Here is a 17,148-nt window from a genome sequence, read left to right as displayed (position 1 = left end):
TTGGTTCCATTCTTCCATTCCCCAGCATCTTCTTCATCGTATGGAGGGTGGCATGGATTCCCAAATACAACTGTACCAGCCATAGATCCTCCCCTCACTAAATCTAGAGAAGAATCACATCTCAGTAAACACATACTGTGGGCTCCAGGCTTGATTTCCACCTGGGGTCTCCACAGCTTCTTTGATCAAATTAAGAGCTCATCATGGAGGATTCCCATTGCCCTAATGGCTACTTCCTTTCCCATTCCACTCCCCCACCAAGACCCTTGCAAATAGACTTCCCTGACCTATGGATTTACCTCACCCTTTCTTACAATCCCCTAAATGCTGGATTTGGAAGGGAGGAGGGGGGAAATGTTGTACCAGCCAGAGATGTATGAGGAACTGGGAGAAAACCCAATGCAGGAAGAGAAAGAAGAAAAACTTTCAACTATTAAATCTGTTTAGTAAAGACAGTTTTGATCATACAAAACAACAAGTTAACAATAATCTGAGGGCCAGACATACCATTGTGTGGGGGGAGGGGAGGTCAGGAGGCATGGCAGGCACTCAACCCAATTCCCCAATGCCCCTCCCCCATATGCCCCTGAGGGAGATGAAGAACTGAAGAGCTACTCCCAAGTCCTTCCCCCCTGGCCCCTCCATTGCACTGCTGGGGGGGTAGGACATCTAAGACACCAGTACAGGGGGTCCCCCAATTCCACTCCCACTTAATACTGGGAAGAAGGGGTAGAGATGTCTCTCTATCCCCATTGGCCAGCTGGAGAAGTCATGGAGGGGGCTAAGACAGCCATCAGTGAAGAAGTGGGTAGAGGTGGGGCATCTTTGGTGAGAAGGCTTCCTCTCTGTCCTCCAGGACACTCGAACGAAGGACAGGAAGGAGAACCCAGAGAAAGCAAGCCTAGGGAAGGGGAAAAGGCAGGGGGATTCCTCAGCTGGAGAGAGGGCCAAGCAAAACAGAAAATCTTTATGGTCGCAACAAATGGCCCAGGCTCATCCCTAGACAGGGTGGGAGGCTAAAAGGCTGCGCAAGAAGAATGACAACAACAAAAGGCAAAAATCCAGGAAATAGAAAACCAGGATAGTTTTAAAATAAGGGAGAGAGGCAAGTGGGATGAGTGGATGGCCCTAACCACAGAGGCCCACGGGACGTTATCTCCCACTCATCTTCCAGAGCAGGGCTCACTGTCTGCTCCCAGCTTAAGGTAGCAAATACTGTGGGCTCAGACTGACTCCAGGTCTTGGAGGGGGGGGGGGGCGGGGGAGCCTGGAGAAAGGTGTACAAAAAAAAAACCAACCCAGGGCCCTGAACACTATCCTCCCCACTCCCTGGCCCTGTATACCTCTGGTTAGGAAAGGGAAGGAAAGGGAAGTTCGGTTTTTTTTTCCCCAAACACACAGTGTTCAGGGAAAGTGGGAAAAGAGGGATCATTCTGAATCCTTGGCCGTTCCCTCCTCCACAGGATAGTACTGCCTTCTCATTCACTGAGGAGGGAGGGAGGACTCTGAAATTCTGCACTAAATGCTAAGATTTGGAGGGAGGAGGAGAAGAGGAAGGCTCCTGTCTCTTTTATCTCAGTGCCAATGTCAGGGAAGCCCTTCCCCTTGCCCTCAGAGCCCTGCCTGCTAGAGAGAAAGACCATGAGCCAGTTTCAAAGTCTCAGCCAGTTTCCCATGCAGATAGATATGTGGACCTTTCCCAGGGCTGTGTCAGATCCAAACAGGAAAGCCCCCTGAGCCACATCAGGGCCTCCTACCCACCACAAACACACTATATCTGCACACTGATTCATACCCCCTGTCCACACACTCACACATCCAGCCCTGTATGCCTACTCCTTGGCCACAGCTCCAGCTGTCCAAGGCCTCTGAGTTAAGGCAGGGGAAGCTTCCTGGCCCCTATCCCTGAGGCCATGCCCCCTGGATCCCATACCACAAAGGCCCTGTCCTTCACAGGGCTCAGCTTCCCAGCCAGTTGGCCCCCAAGTCTGCTGAAGCCTCAGACTGGGGTGAGGGGAGGGCAGAGGAAACAAGATAACAAACACTGAGTCACCTCCCTGAAGCAGCTCCCCAAAATACCTTTTAAAAAAATCATCCTGTGAGTTGGGAGGGAAAAGGGGGGAAGGAGGAGAAAAAAAATAGAAATTTTATAAAAATTCAAGGCCAAATCGGCCAAGAAAAACTGCACAATGAGGAAGATCTTGAGAGCGACCTGCCCCCTTGTCCCCACCCTCCCAACCTCCCAGGAGTCAGGTCCAGGAGCTCCAGGGAAGGTGGCAGTTAAAGGGCCAGAAGTCATCTGCTGACACGTTTCTGGGCTCCATGCAAGTGGGAGCTGCGGGAGGACAGTTCTGTGTCTCTGCTTTTAAAAAATATACTTAGAGAGTTATTGCTTTCCCTCCATCAGGGCGGGAGGAGGGCTGAGGTTGGCTCAGTGAGCAAGGGCAGCTGCCTCCAAAGCCCGGGCTTTCTTCCGCCTCTTTAGGAGCAGAGGGTTGGTGGCATCCTCAATCTTCTTAATCTTGATTTGCTCATAGTCAACACGCATGGTGGCCAAGGCACTGGTCATCTCTTCCTGAGGAGGAGAACAGCAAGGGTAAGTGTAAGGAGAAGAAGAAGAAATGAGGCCAGATGAAAAAAAGAATGAGAAGGGAAGACCCGAGTGAAGCACAAAGATGATAAGAAGAGGGAACAAAATGTTTATTTAAAAAAAAAGAAAAATTAAAAAGGTAAGAGGACATAGAACAGTCAGTACATTGGGTTTGGCTAATAGCACCTCCACATTGGGGATGGACTTCGAGTGGACACCATCACCATTTCAGGCAACTCTCCCAAGACAGCAGAGGAAAGGACAGCAAGGATGGAAGAAAGACCACTGGAGGAGATTCAATAACCCAATTCAACAAACATTATTAAGTGCCCAGGAAGCCTTTCCCAATCACTCTTAATTCTAGTGTCTTCCCTCTGTTGATTATTTCCTATGTATCATGTATATAATTTGCTTGTAGATGATTGTTTGCATGTTGTCTCCCCTATTAGAGTGAGCTCCTCAAAGGCAGGGACTGTATTTTGGCTCTTAATTGGGTACCTGGCATATAGTAGGTATTTAATAAATGCTTACTGACTGACTGCCCAGACATAAGGCATAGCTAGATCTGGGTTTTGAGTCTAGGCTCTGACACTTATGTGTGATTTTTGCCTCAGTTTGCTTATCTGTCCTTAGATGATTGATAAGGTCCCTTCCAACTCCAACGTTATACTAAATAAAGTGGGGATTCATCATGGTGGGGGTAGCAACAGAACCTATGAGAAAATTGAATCCTTTTCCCATAATGTGGCCTGGGGTTTGTCTAGGGATGACCATGAGTTTTATTTCTTTGACATGAATGCCCTGAGACAACAAAAGACTAAAGACACCAGGTTTTTTGACATCCTCCTTCTCCCTCCCTTATTATCAAATGAGATAATATTTATAAAGCACTTGGTATATTGCTTGGCCTACAGGAGATGCTATATAAATGCTTATTCCCATCCCCTTCCAGGAGCCAGCACCCACCCTTTCATCTCCACCCCAACTCCAAAAGCAATGCCTTTCCCTTACCTTCACATCCTCCCATCTCTCCTTGTCTTCCTTCAGGACTCTGCTTGTGTGCAGTGGAGTCTGAGGGACCTGCATTGATTGCTTGGAGGAGAGAAAAGAGGATTTAGGATCATATCAAAGACAGGAGGATCCCCCTGGACAGGAGCTGACTGCTGGTCTCCCAATCCCTAGAGGGGGTTCTTCTGGATTTGAGGTCCTCCCAGCAGACCCATCTCACCATAATCCAAGGGTGATTCATAAACTCAGTGATGGTCATTCTTTGAGTTGGTTCTGTCTTTAGCAGATTCCGAATAAGCATTTTGACTGCACAAGAGGAAAAAGAAGTTGATTTTGGAATTCAAGCTCCATGTTCCCCACCCACCACCAACTACCTATAGCTCTAAAAAAGAGATGAGTTCCCACTTGGGACAAGATTCCCTGATGGAGAGAGCACTAAGGCTTGACAACATCTAAGCTTTTTGAAGTCCCTACAAGTCCTGATATCCTAATCAGGCATTCTCCCAAATCCTTCACATAATTATGCACACACAATGAAGCTACTACTACTACCACACACACACACACACACACACACACACACACACACACGCAAAATACATGGCTTTATACATCCACAGATAAATAAATACCCAGATGGATATACTTTATGTGCCCCAGAAGACTGGAACCTCCTACCTTCCTCTGATACCTCTGACCACTCTGGATTGGGAAACTCATACTGGCCCATTCGGATTCGTGTCTTCATTCCAGGAGAGATGGCAAGGCCATGGTTGGAATAGAATGGAGGGTAACCACACAGTCTAGATCCAGAGGTAAGAAGAGGAGAAGGAGGGAAGGATAAGAGATGAGAGGTATACTTGAGAAACATATACCAGGAAAAAGGGGGAAAGCCTGCTTCTCCCATTGTCCCACTGGTAGAAGAAAGGGTATCTTGGTAATTTGGTCCCACTATAAAAAGTCATTCCAGTTGGGGCAGCTAGGTGGCACAGTGAGTAGAGCACCAGCCCTGGAGTCAGGAGGACCTGAGTTCAAATCCAGCCTCAGACACTTGCCACACTTACTAGCTGTGTGACCTTGGGCAAGTCACTTAACCCCAATCGCCCTGCTTCCTCCCTCCAAAAAATAAAAAAGTAATCCCAGAATAGTAATCAGGAATCCTGTGCACCAAGTACCTGCCCATGTGGACAGTTCCCAGCTCCTTTTCAGCTTCAAGGATGGGGCAGGGGGAGACAGGACAGATTATTTACAAAGATCTCCCAAAGAAATTCATATATAACCAGAAAAATAATAGCAGTATCCTCCCACTCCATCCCCCACTGTTCATCCAAGCTCTTGCCTATGAGAGAACAGTGCCTGCCCACTCCCTTCCCATAGCACTCACAGGATATACATGATGACACCCAAAGACCACATGTCACAGGATTTGTCATATTTCTCGGGGCCTAGGACCTCTGGAGCTGTAAAGGAGAAGAGGTTACCGGGATTGGGATATACTCCCAGAAGCATGAGAGAGGTCCTCATCAGTGCCTCAGCAAAGCCAATGGGGGCTATCTTCATTCTCCTGGATATACCGTTATATCCATCACAAGCCCCACAGAAGAGATCCATACTGGAAAAACCCCTCCTTTCTCCTAGAGGAGAGGAAATATCTACCATTCTCCACAGATATCCCAAGGCTACAGTCATCAGTCATTTGATTCTAGAATTTAGAGGTGGAAAGGAACCTTACATAGCATCTAGCTCAACCCCATCATTTTAGGGATGCGGAAGACTGAGGCTCCTAGGGATGAAAAGACCTGTCCAAGGTCCCAAGACTATAAAATATGCAAATTGTAAACCTTTCTAAACTATTTTGACCACACCCTTACTTCAGGCCACAAACCCACCACAGAGTGAGGCTCAAAATGCATGACTTTTTTTGGGTGGTTGGCAACCTGAGCTCAGTGAAGAAGGGGAGAGGCAGGGGAAGCGTGAACCTTCTGCATCTAGTCTCGGAACTTACCCACATAGTATGGTGTGTAGCAAGGGGTAGTGAGGGAATTATGGCTGGTAGTTTCCTTGGCAAAGCCAAAGTCAGTGAGCTTCAGGATAGCATTGGGCCGTTTGGAGGAATATAAGAGATTCTCAGGCTGCACAGAAACAAAAAAGAGAGAGAGAAGTAAAGGTCTCCCTGAGCCTGTGGGACCAAAACTAAGAGCCATGAGGACAGCCAATTCATCCATTAAACATACATTTATTAAGGGTCTGCTGTACCTCAGGCACTGTGTTTGTTTGGTACTGGGGACATGATAGGAAAGGGAGTAGGGCATGGGGGGTGGGGGGGTGGTGACCAGAAATCAAGAAAGACCTCATATAAGAGGTAGCACCTGAGCTGAGCCAGGAAGGAAGCTAGAGATTGTGTCAAAGTTCCCGAGGGGTGTGGAGGGAGTGCATTTGGCATGGCAAACAGCCTGTGCACCAAAAGACAAACATAAGTTGGAATGTTATGTACAGAAAACAGTATTTACTGTTTGGCCTATTTAGACCAAGTTGGCTGGACTGGAGAGCAAATGAAAGGAAGTAATACACAAAAAATCTGTAAAGGCAGGCTAAAGCCAGATTGTGAAGGGCTTGAAACAATAAACAAAGGAGTTTTCCCTGTATTCCAAAGCTAACAGGGATGCCCTGGAGCCCCTCACTCATTCATTCACTCATTCATTCACTCACTCATTCATTCATTCATTCATGCATTCATTCAATCAATCAACAAGTACTGAATGCATCTTAAAAGCTCAGAACTCTTCTAGACGCCGAAGGAAAATCTAGAAGTCTGGTAGGTCTTTGAACAGAAAGAGCTCATAATCAAGTTAGGGAGAGAAGATACAGAAAACAGCTGCGAGAAAACAACCCAAGACAAGACAAGTAACAGCATTCGAGGCTGCAGAAGTACAAGGAAGGAGATATTCCTGTGGGCTAGAGGGAGAAGCGAAGACGTCATGGGGGAGGCAGAACGGGAGACAAAGAGAAGAAGGGAGGGGGAAGGATAGGCAAAGGCCTTTCCCAAATCCATCAGGCAAAAGGTCACAACCCAAATCTGGTCAGAATTGGCAGCGGCCAACGTCACGAAGAGGCTGTGTCGGTCTACAGAAGCTGGTAGAGGGAAATGGACCAGAGCACTCCTCATCATTGCTGATATTCATCCAGGATAAATGAGCTGACAGTTAACAGTTTACAATTTACAAAGTACATGACATATATTAGCCTGCTTGATCCTCACAACAATCCTGTGACTTTACAGACATCATTTGCCCCATTTTGTAGATGGGCTAACAAGGAATGATAACCCATGTTACATATAAGGCTTTAAAGCTTGCAAAGCACCTGACATAAATTGTCTCACTTGAGCCCCATAACAACCTGGGAGGTTGATATTAACAGGTGTTATCTATACTTCACAGAGGAAGAGCCTGAGGCTCACAATAGTTAGGTGACTTGTACAAGGACACATAGGGAGTGGCATAGCCAAGATTTAAATACCAGTCTTCTCATTCCAAATCCAATGATCTTCCCACTGTATCACTACCAACCCTTTCTAGCATCATTCCATATCCCCAGATAGTGGAGGGAGGGGGGAGAGGGAGAGACAGACAGACACACATACACACACACACACACACACACACACACACACACACACACACACAGAGGAAAGGGGGATAGGAGGGGTTGCAACAATTACCTTGACATCCCTGTGCGCAATGTTGATTGAGTGTAAGTACTGAATTGCTTCACCAATGCTCTTCATGATGTCCGAAGCCTCTGGCGGAAGGAACAAGAAAGAGGGGTCTTGAAGTGGAGCCTTGAAGCTTAAAGCAATAACACAACTCCCTCTCCTTACTGAAGGGCCCTAACCTCAATGTGGAACTGCAATAGAGTAGAATGGTGCTCCATGTTGGGAGCCTTGAGCCATCAATGAACCAGGATGGATCCCCAGCACTATGGTGAGAAGAAACAAAGAGTCTCTGCTTTGAAGGAGCTTACATTCTAATGATGCCACCCCCAGAACAGGGGTTCTTAACTTGGGATCCAGATACTCCTCCTCCAAGGTGTCCATGTCAAAATTTCAAGGGGCCTATGAACTTGGATAGGAAAAATATTACTTCTTTATTTTAGTTAATTTTTGGCTTTTTTGTAATCTTAGACATTTTACTTTATGCATTTAAAAACACCAGACTGCTAAAGACATCCATGATACAAACAAGCTTAAGAACATTGCCCAAGAATGACGTCAGCAAGATCAGTCATAACTCCAGCCTGGCAGGATTCCAGAATTGGATGGGGTGGGGGTGGGGTGCAGGGGACCCACAGCTAATAGAGTAGCCCCTTCACTGTACCACTGAAAGTCTCCTTTGAGAATTGTAGTTTTTAGAGAACTTACTCAGCCCATTCTGCCTCTACCAAGAGGGCTTACTTACCTCTCTCAGTGAAGGCCTGGTCTCCCCGGTCTTGGATGCGACTGAAGAGCTCTCCGCCATCCATGCTGAAACAGAAGCCAAAAGACAAGCAATGGGTTTTTGAAAATGAAACCTCCATTTATCTCCTACCTATTTAATCATGCACCATCCTTAAAAAAAAATTTAGCATTTACATACGAAGATCTCCCTGTTATTGCCAAGACTGCTATGAGAACAAACTGAACAATGGATAACTGGATTAAATGGGGCTGAAGGAAATGATGGAGAGGAACAGGGAGGCAGAAGGGTTGATCAGGGAGTAGAGATGGAAAGAGTGGGAGGTTGGGTCCAAGGAACAAGCAGGGAATGAGGGCTTTGGGGTGGGGGGGAAGGGTGTGCAGGAAGAGTTGCTCACCATTCCATGATAATCAGGAGACACTTCCTTCCAGCATACAGGTTCTCATAGACATCCACTATCTTGACAATGTGTGGGCACTGAGAGGCTCTCCAATGCAAATCCACCTCCCTTCGGGCCTTGGGGCAATCCTGAAGCATCTGCAGAGAAAAACGACCCATGAGTAAATGACCAAACCACATGAACCAGCAAAGAACCCTGGAGAAGAGACAGAAGGCAAGTTACCAGGTGAGTCAAACACCACCAAACCACGACCTTCCAGGAAATGCAGCTAGAGACAGTGCAGGACCCAGGATTTTAGAACGTCGGGAATAGGAGTACCCTCCTGACACCTCATTCTCCTTCTAGACCAGACCCTGCACTGGAGGGAGCAGTTCACTGCTGACCACTTAACAGCATCAGGCAGGTGAGCCCAAGAGCTCTGGGGAGTAGCATCATCCCTCCTCTCTGTCCCCATAGCCACTGGTCCTGCTTCTAGCCCAGCCAGCCCAGCCACCATCCTGAAAGTACAACCCTCAAGGAGATGTGGCCTAGCAACTGCTTCTGTGGGTGGTGCAGTCACAGCTACTGAGGACCCAGAAAGGAAACTTCTTGCCACAAGAAACTTATAGGATTTTGTCAGCAGAAATGTCATTCATTAAATAAGAGGCATTATCATCTGTTTTGTGAATGTAGCTCACAGCTGAAAGCTTCTGTATGTTGAGTCTTCCCCTATTTGAATGAAAACTCCATGAGAGTAGGGACTAACTTACTGTTTTATCTGTATTTTCAGCACTTAGTGGAATACTTTGCACATAGTAAGAATTTAAGGCAGCTAGGTGGTGCAGTGGTTAGAGTGCTGGGCCTGAAGTCAGAAAGACTCATCTTCCTGAGTTCAAGTCCAGTCTCAGACACTTACTAGTTGTGGGACCCTGGGCAAGTCACTTAACCTTGTTTGCCTAGGTTTCCTCATATGTAAAATGAGCTGGAGAAGGAAATGGCAAACCACTCCAGTATCTTTGCCAAGAAAACCCCAAATGGAGTCAGGAAGAGTCAGACACAACTGAACAAGAAAAAGAGTTTAATGCTTTCTCATCCATTCATTTATTTATTCATTTCATGTGGGAAAATCATCACCTGCAACTAGTTTGGTGATGAGCCTCTCCAAAAATCAGCTAAAGGGTCCCTGAACAACTCTGATCCCCTGGGCCTGTGCTTGAAACCTTTCTTGTATGATGCGCCCTGCCCATGTTTGACAGGTACTTTGACAGCCTTTGAAAACCAGGGTCAGGAGTCTGTCTGCAGCACAATGAGGTACTGAACTCAGCTTCTCCTTTTCTAAGACCAGCTCTCCATTCACTGATATCACCTTCTTGGTACAAGTATTATCAAGCCTGTTTTTCAGATGGAGTAACAGATTTTGGGAGATGAAGCAGCTTATTCAAAGTCCACACCTGTTAACTGTAAAAGCCTGGATCAGACTCCATGTCTAAGGTTCTTACCCCTTCACAACCCTGTCTCTCATACTGATTGTGAGATCAGAAAGAAACCCTTCTTGATCTTTCTGGGGTATTTTGGAATTGGCAACCGCCACGGAGAGCTTCCTAACAGTTCCTTAGGTTATAGTTTCCAGCTGAGCCCATCAGTCTAAGGGGTTGGGATATAGAGATTCAGGGGATGGAAGTGTCTGAGAGAATGGTTAAACCAAGACATAGAGAGAGGTGGAAGTAGCTTAAAGGAGAAATTGGAGGTACCTCCAAGGGTCACCTAGCTGCATCCCCAGAAGGTACTTTAGGACCCATAGGTCCAAAGCCACTCCACTTTTCTGTCCACTCAGGTCACCCCCTTTCTCCTTAACCAACAAATAAGTAGTTACTGAGCACCCACCAGGGGCTCCAGCACAATGCTAGGCCCTCTGAGGACACAGAGACTTCAATGCGTTTCAAGACTGAAGACAATGTCCTCATCATCAAAAATCTTACAATCTCATAAGAAAAAAAAATAAAATTCCCTGCAAAATGCAACCAAGAAGACTATACACAGCATGCAAATGAACAGTGACTCGTAGTCACAGGACCCTAGACTTAGGGAGTGAACTGTGAGGCCTTCCTATGGTCAGGGAAGGCTACTTGAAAGAGGCAGGATTTGAACTGGTCTTTGAAGGATAGACAGGATATAACCAGATAGAGGAGAGAAGGAAGGGCACTCTGGAGTGGAGAGAAACAAAGGTGCCCACGGGGGAGGAAGAATGCTTGAGACATATGGGAGACTGAGGCAATGACTGGATTAGGAAAAAGGGTAAGTAATGGAAGGAAGAAAGAGAAGGAATTAAAATTCGATAGGTAGGGTTGGACACAGATTGTGGAGGGCTTTGGTAGCCAGGAAGATATGTTTTCAGCCTAAGGGAGAGAGAGTAGTCAAGAAAATGAAGCTTGGTGAAGGGGAAAAATACCAGGTTTGCATTCAAAGGGCTTGGGTCTGAATCCATACCGCGCCACACACATTCTCTGTGTGACCCTGAACAAATCATTACCCAACTAGTTTCCTTATCTGTAAAATAAGAGAGTTGGACTAGATAATCTCTAAGGTTTCTTCTAGCCCTAAATCTCATGATCTTTTGAGTTAATGCTGGGAATGGTCTTCCAGAAGATGCTAGATGATCCCGTGACTTCCTTGGAAGCTATAAGAACATGCCCAGCCTTGCACCTGTGACTTACTATATGCCTGACCTTGGCCATGTCCTCATCTGTAAAGTAAGGGGGTTAGAGTAAATCCACAATCCTATTTAAAATAAATGAATTATTGCTATAGAGTCACACTGCCACCTAACGGCTATGTTGAAATACTGCAGATTGTTAGCCACGCCCCCATTCAACTTAATCATTAGCCCAAGCCAGGAATAAAGTTGAATTTTCCTTTCTAGTACTCTAGGGGACCAAAATATTTACAATAGGCTGGCAGTAATCTGTTTGCCTATTACAAGCTCTTCCAGTGGCACCAAGCAGGAGAAAGGAATCTTCACTATTTAATTCAATTCAACAAACATTTTAAAACATCCTGTGTGCTGGGAGTCAGGATACAAAGATAAAAACCAGACAGTCCCTGTCCTCCAGGAATTTGCATTTACGAAGTTGGGGTGGGGGTGGGGGGGTATGTTGGGGGAGGGATACAATACACAGCATTTGGATCATAGATTTAGAACCAGAAGAGATTTTAGAGGATCATCTAGTCCAACTCCCTCCTTTCACAGATGAGATAACATACACACAAGTAAATAAAAAGTATACGTACTAACAAAAGGAAACAAGCATTTATTAAGCACCTACTATGTGCCAGCACACTGCTAAGCAGTGTTTAGAAATATTACCCATTTGATCCTCATAACCACCCTGGGACATAGATGGTATTATTATCATCCCCATTTTACAGATGGGGAGACTTGAGGCAGGCAGAGGTTAAGTGACTGGCCCAGGGTCACAAGTCTGGTATCTAAGGCTGGATTTGAACTCAGTTCCTGACTCTAGACCCAGTTGCTCTATCTGTTGCACCACCTGGACTAAAGGAATTTAACAACTTGAAAGGTTAGGAAAGGCTCTGTGTATTATGTAGCATCTGAACTGCAATTTGAAAAAAAAAAAAAGGATTCTAAGAGGGTAGCTAGGTGGCAGAGTAGATAGAGTGCTGGACCCACAGTCAGGAAGATTCATCTTCCTGAGTTTAAATCTGACTTCAGACACTTACTAGCTGTGAGACCCTGGGCAAGTCACTTAACCCTGTTTGCTTGTTTCCTCATCTGCAAAATGAGCTGGAGAGAAGGAAATGGTGAATTACTCCAGTATCTTTGCCAAGAAAACCCAGAAGGGGTCATGGAGGGTCAGACAAGACTGAAAACAACAAAAAAAAGATTCTAAGAACTGAGGAGGGTGTCTATTTAAGACATGAGGGGTTCAGGGTTAGGTTTCTAGGATTTAGCGTTTGCCTGTGCAAAGGAAGAAAGACAGGAAGGTAGAATGTTTTACATGGGGAAGACTAAGCTGGCCAGTTTGACTAGAATGGAGAGTGCATGAAGTGGGGTAAAAAGAAATAAGTTTGGAAAGGTCAGTGGGAGGCCACATTGGGGAATACTTCAAATGCCAGCACTATCTGCTGATGACAGAGAAGAAGAAAAAACAACAACCCCATGATGCCCAGGGAGGAAGAAACAATGCAGGCTTCAAATGCACTCTGTTCTTCTGTTGACACCTCTCCTATACTGAGATGAGCCTCTTCCATCACGCCTTTATGTTGATTTGTCCATAAACTACTGGCTAGTGCTGCTGCTGACTGATGGCATGCCACTGAAGATGGCTAGCTGAGCTTGAGGAGGCAGTCTGAGACACAGAAACAAAGCAAAATGAGTAAACCTGCTTGAAGACCCTCCAGTTCTTAGCATCATGTCCAGCCACTGGTATTCTAAGGTAGACGGTATGGCATAACCCCAGAGCAATAATTCCTAATGTATGGTCCTAGCCCAGGAGTGCTGGTAAATGTTAAACAACCAGCTTGGGGTGGGGGCGCCAGTAGCGGCGCGGGGAGGTAGAAATGGATACACTTTTAAGCTTAATCTGCATTATCAACATTTTCTTTTTTTTTAAATTTTTTTTATTTTTAGTTTACAACATTCGGTTCTACATAATTTTGAGTTCCAGATTTTCTTCCCTCCCTCCCCAAGACAGCATGGAATCCCATATAGCTTCCACATATAACTTCACATTGAATTAATTTACACACTAGTCAAGTTATGGAGAAGAACTGTGATCAATGAAATGAATCATGCGAAAGAAGAAACAGGACCAAAAAAAAAAACCCAACCCAAAAACAAAAACAAAAGAGAGAAAAAGAAAAAAAAAGTGAGGGGGGGGAAAGGCTAGCATGAAGTGTGCCTCAATCTGCATTCATACTTCATAGTTCTTTCTCTGGATTATTGACATTTTCTCCACCACTTTCTAACATATAGACAATCAACAAAATAATAAATCAAACCCTAATTTGCAGTGTTTTCTGAGGTATAAATGCTCAGACTAAAAATTTAATACTTGGCTCACAAGAGCTGGTTTGAGCTGGCTCCAGCACACTCCTGGTCCTAGATAATGTTACAGAATTAATGCAATCCATACATAGGCACACCAACAAATCATGGCACAGTAAATAAATATAACTTTTGTAGCCTGAATAAGTCATAGGTCTCAAAGACTCAACATTTACTAGGGGCGTTAGCTTCAGTAAATCACTACTCTTATCACCATGATCCTATTATCCATATGTTACTTTTTTTTCAAAGTATTTGAATAATGTTGTGATTGATAAAATGTAAAATAAGAGAATTACTGAATTCAAAGTAACTTCTTGTCATATTTTTCTCAAAAAACACCCCCAACATTAATAGTCTAACTGTACCATGCTATGATTCACACAATCTTTGACGTTATAAAGAGATCTTCCTGCTGCAAAAAGTTGGAAACTGTTGCCCAAGACCACTGCAGAGGAAGTGTCCAGCCCACAGTGATTTCTCCTCTCTCCAAATTCATAGTCTATATTGCTTATATAGCAGTGAATCCTGTTCTGCCCTATTACATCTTTCATTGTGTCCTCTCTCTTTCTCTCTCTCTGTGTCTCTTGTTTTCACAGATGTGTAATTCTTTTTCCCAATCAGATTATAAGCTTAAGGGCAAAGACTACGTCTCATAATTCTCATTATTTCCTTGCATAAAGTGTATACTTTCAGTATATTTGTCCATTTGATCCATGTGATCCAGAGAAAAACCCTGCCATGTTGATCCAAGTGTTGCCCATTGACATTTTTCTCTGGGTATCCAGTGAGCCCTTGTATCAAAGTGTTCCTTTCCTCAAACATTGATTGTGGTGCTAAAATGTAACTAGGAGGAGGGTCAGACTTCTTGAAGCATTAAGGATGGTCAAAGAGGACTTCTAAAGAAAAATTTTATTTCTGTTAACATGGAAACATACAGGGAGAAGCCTGTTGAAAACACAGGACAACAACATGCAACCTTCACTTGGCAAGGTGGGCAACTGAGCCTATGAGGGTGAGCTGGGAAGAACTTAAGGCATCTTTTCAAAAAACTGCAGAGCAAACAGAAAGAAGGGACAGAGAAGCATATTCTAATGGAGCTGAAGGACAGGGACTGAGGGCTTAAAAGGGGCAGGAAGGGACAGGGTACAGGATAGTGTTCTGGGGACATCATGTGACCAGTGAGGGCTAAATAGGCAGCAATTTCAACCAAAATCAAAACAAAAAAAGCACCCAATTAAGAAAGAACTTTTTATTTTTTCTGGTAACCCAAGAAAGATTAATACCAATAGTATGGCCTGTGATCAGAGGCTAAAAGTCAGGTGACTTGCCCAGAAGAACCATTAAGGCCTAAAGGAAATGACTTCAGATTAGGTGGGTGAGGTATGAGGGAGTACTGACTATATTGGGTACTGGTTGGTGCCATAGACCTGGGGTCAGGAAGATGAGTTCAAATCTAGCCTCAGACCCTTACTAGGGTAACCCTAAGCAAGACTCAACCTTCTGTCTGGTTCAGGTTCTTTTTCTGTAAAATGGGGATAACAATAGTACCTACCTCCCAGGATTGTTGTGAGGATAATATATTTGTAAAACACTTTGCAGACCTTAAAGAATTATATAAATGCTAGCTTTATATAATTGCTAGATCTAGGAAAGGGGCACTAAATATTCCGAGCCTCAGCTAAGCTGAAAAATACAATAGCATGATGAGTGATTTAGCTTAAATATATATACATATATATACATACATATACATATATATGTTTATGGCTTATTTCTTCACAATCTATGTCATAAGTGAACTAATTATGTTCTGTAGAGGGCAGGATGGCCTGCCTGGGAAGTCAGCAAGAGCATGAGAAAGGCAGAGGCCCAGGAGAACTGTCACACTTCTTACCCTTGTAGTGTGGTAGCAAAGATTAAGTCATTGTCCTGTGATGTAGTATAACACCCCATTTCATCACATCTCATTCTCTGTAGGTAAAACCTGGATGGATTCAAAAAAATCAAAAGAGGGGTTCTCAACCTTTCTTATGTCATAGAATCCTTTGGCATTCTGATGAAGCCTATGGATCTCTTCTCAGAATAATGTTTTTAAACCCTTTAAAGAGAGGATTACAAAGGAAACCAATCATATTAAAACATGGTTTTAAAAATATTTTTGAAAAAACATAATTTCATAGACCATAGGTGAAGAACTTCATTAAACCCTTAGGAGCATCTCCTGTTTGGGACCAGTGTGGTACAGTACAAAGCAAACTGGCCATGGAGTCAGGAGACCTGGGTCTGAATCCTAGCTTTGATGATTATTAGACATGACTATGAGCAAGTCATGCTTATGCTACACCTGATTCTGTTTCCCTTTCTATAACGTGGAGAAATAATTTGCAGTACCTACCTGCCATGGGAGAAGTGATTTGAAAGCCTTAAAGTACTATATAAATTCAAATTATTATTAGGCTGACATTCAGATTCAAATCGAGACTTGGAGGTGGGGATGAAAGGGGATAGATTCAGGATTCCCCTGCCCTGTATCCAACTAGACAAGCCTTTCAGCTGCCAGTGTTGTTATTAACTATGAGTCACACAGGGTAGAAGCTGGAGGTCACAGGATCTGCTCCCTAAGCCTGACCCAGTCTGGGATAGTTCAAAGGAGAAGCTGGGTCCAAGGTCCTGACCACTGGCCAGGCTACTGTGAGAGTAAGAGCAGAGAGGCAACCAAGGACAGATCCCAAGTTATCTTCCACCCCCACCCCCACCCCCACCCCACAGTGGCGTCAGAAATCCTCTGTGGGGCAGGGAGCACTGGGAAACATGCCTGCTCCAACCTATTTCCTTTAGAAGGATGAACAGCTCTGCAAAGAAGGTGTTATTAATAGCTTTGGGGGGGAGGAGATACGGGATACTCTAGGGACCGCTACCAAAGGAAGCTCAGCTCTGGCATCCCAATGCTAGGTTTCTCCTCTGTTTCTCACACCACCTAATTAACTTTGACAGCTGGTGGAGAGGGGTCGAAAAGAGGTAAAATGCTACCAAGTCTTCCCTCCCTCTCCAGGCCTCTGATTCAACAAGTCTGATTCAGGCATGAGAACATCACCCACGGTGAGTGTAAGCATTAGTGTTCTGTGTTTGTTAAACAAGACCTCCTCTGCCTCGGCACAGCACCCAGGCTGTTACTCCTGTGCTTCTCACCACACACTGACATCCATGAATAGCTTGCCTCCCCCTTTGTAGGCTTTAGGCATTTTGAGAACAGGGATTTTTTTTTATGACTGTTTCCAGTACCCCTCCCCTACAAGTGTCTAGAACAGTACATGGCACAGAGTAGGTGCTCAGTAAGTATTCACTGAGTTTTGACTGCCAGGACCCCCTTCAAGTTTTTATTACAATAGTCAGAAACAGGAACTCAGTGCATCACTCCTTCCTCATAGCCAACACACAAGACCCCTCCCAAGTCTAGACCAGGTGCTGACCAAAAGCTGCATTCTCACCTCCAGGAACCTTGGCTCCTGTCCTATTTCCCCAGTGTTCAAGGTTAAGAGCATAGTAAGGGAGAGGAGAAAGAAAGGCCCCTGCTTCTACAGAATCATGACTGCTAATAAGCAAGCTTCAAAATTTGGAGACCCCAGAGCTCCCGTTGCTACTCCCCCAC

At 44.9% G+C, this 17,148-nt stretch overlaps 1 protein-coding gene across 1 annotated transcript in view; it reads right to left on the bottom strand.

Annotated features, from left to right (window-relative positions):
• Positions 1–424: 424 nt before the first annotated feature.
• Positions 425–17,148, bottom strand: part of MAPKAPK2 (MAPK activated protein kinase 2) — a 61,262-nt gene continuing 44,538 nt past the window's right edge. Inside the window, exons 2-10 of the mRNA XM_036757674.1 lie at positions 8,450–8,589; positions 8,056–8,120; positions 7,320–7,399; positions 5,604–5,730; positions 4,983–5,058; positions 4,277–4,401; positions 3,819–3,904; positions 3,602–3,682; positions 425–2,575 (exon numbers count right to left, since the gene is read on the bottom strand). Coding sequence (XP_036613569.1) covers positions 2,432–2,575; positions 3,602–3,682; positions 3,819–3,904; positions 4,277–4,401; positions 4,983–5,058; positions 5,604–5,730; positions 7,320–7,399; positions 8,056–8,120; positions 8,450–8,589 — 924 coding nt within the window. The 3' untranslated portion in view covers positions 425–2,431. The remainder of the gene's footprint in view (positions 2,576–3,601; positions 3,683–3,818; positions 3,905–4,276; positions 4,402–4,982; positions 5,059–5,603; positions 5,731–7,319; positions 7,400–8,055; positions 8,121–8,449; positions 8,590–17,148) is intronic.

The sequence above is a fragment of the Trichosurus vulpecula genome, chromosome 4, assembly GCF_011100635.1.
Source record: "Trichosurus vulpecula isolate mTriVul1 chromosome 4, mTriVul1.pri, whole genome shotgun sequence".
Lineage (NCBI taxonomy): Eukaryota > Metazoa > Chordata > Mammalia > Diprotodontia > Phalangeridae > Trichosurus > Trichosurus vulpecula.
The sequence above is the reverse complement of the archived record's forward strand: the minus strand, read 5'-3'. Positions and strand labels throughout refer to the sequence as shown.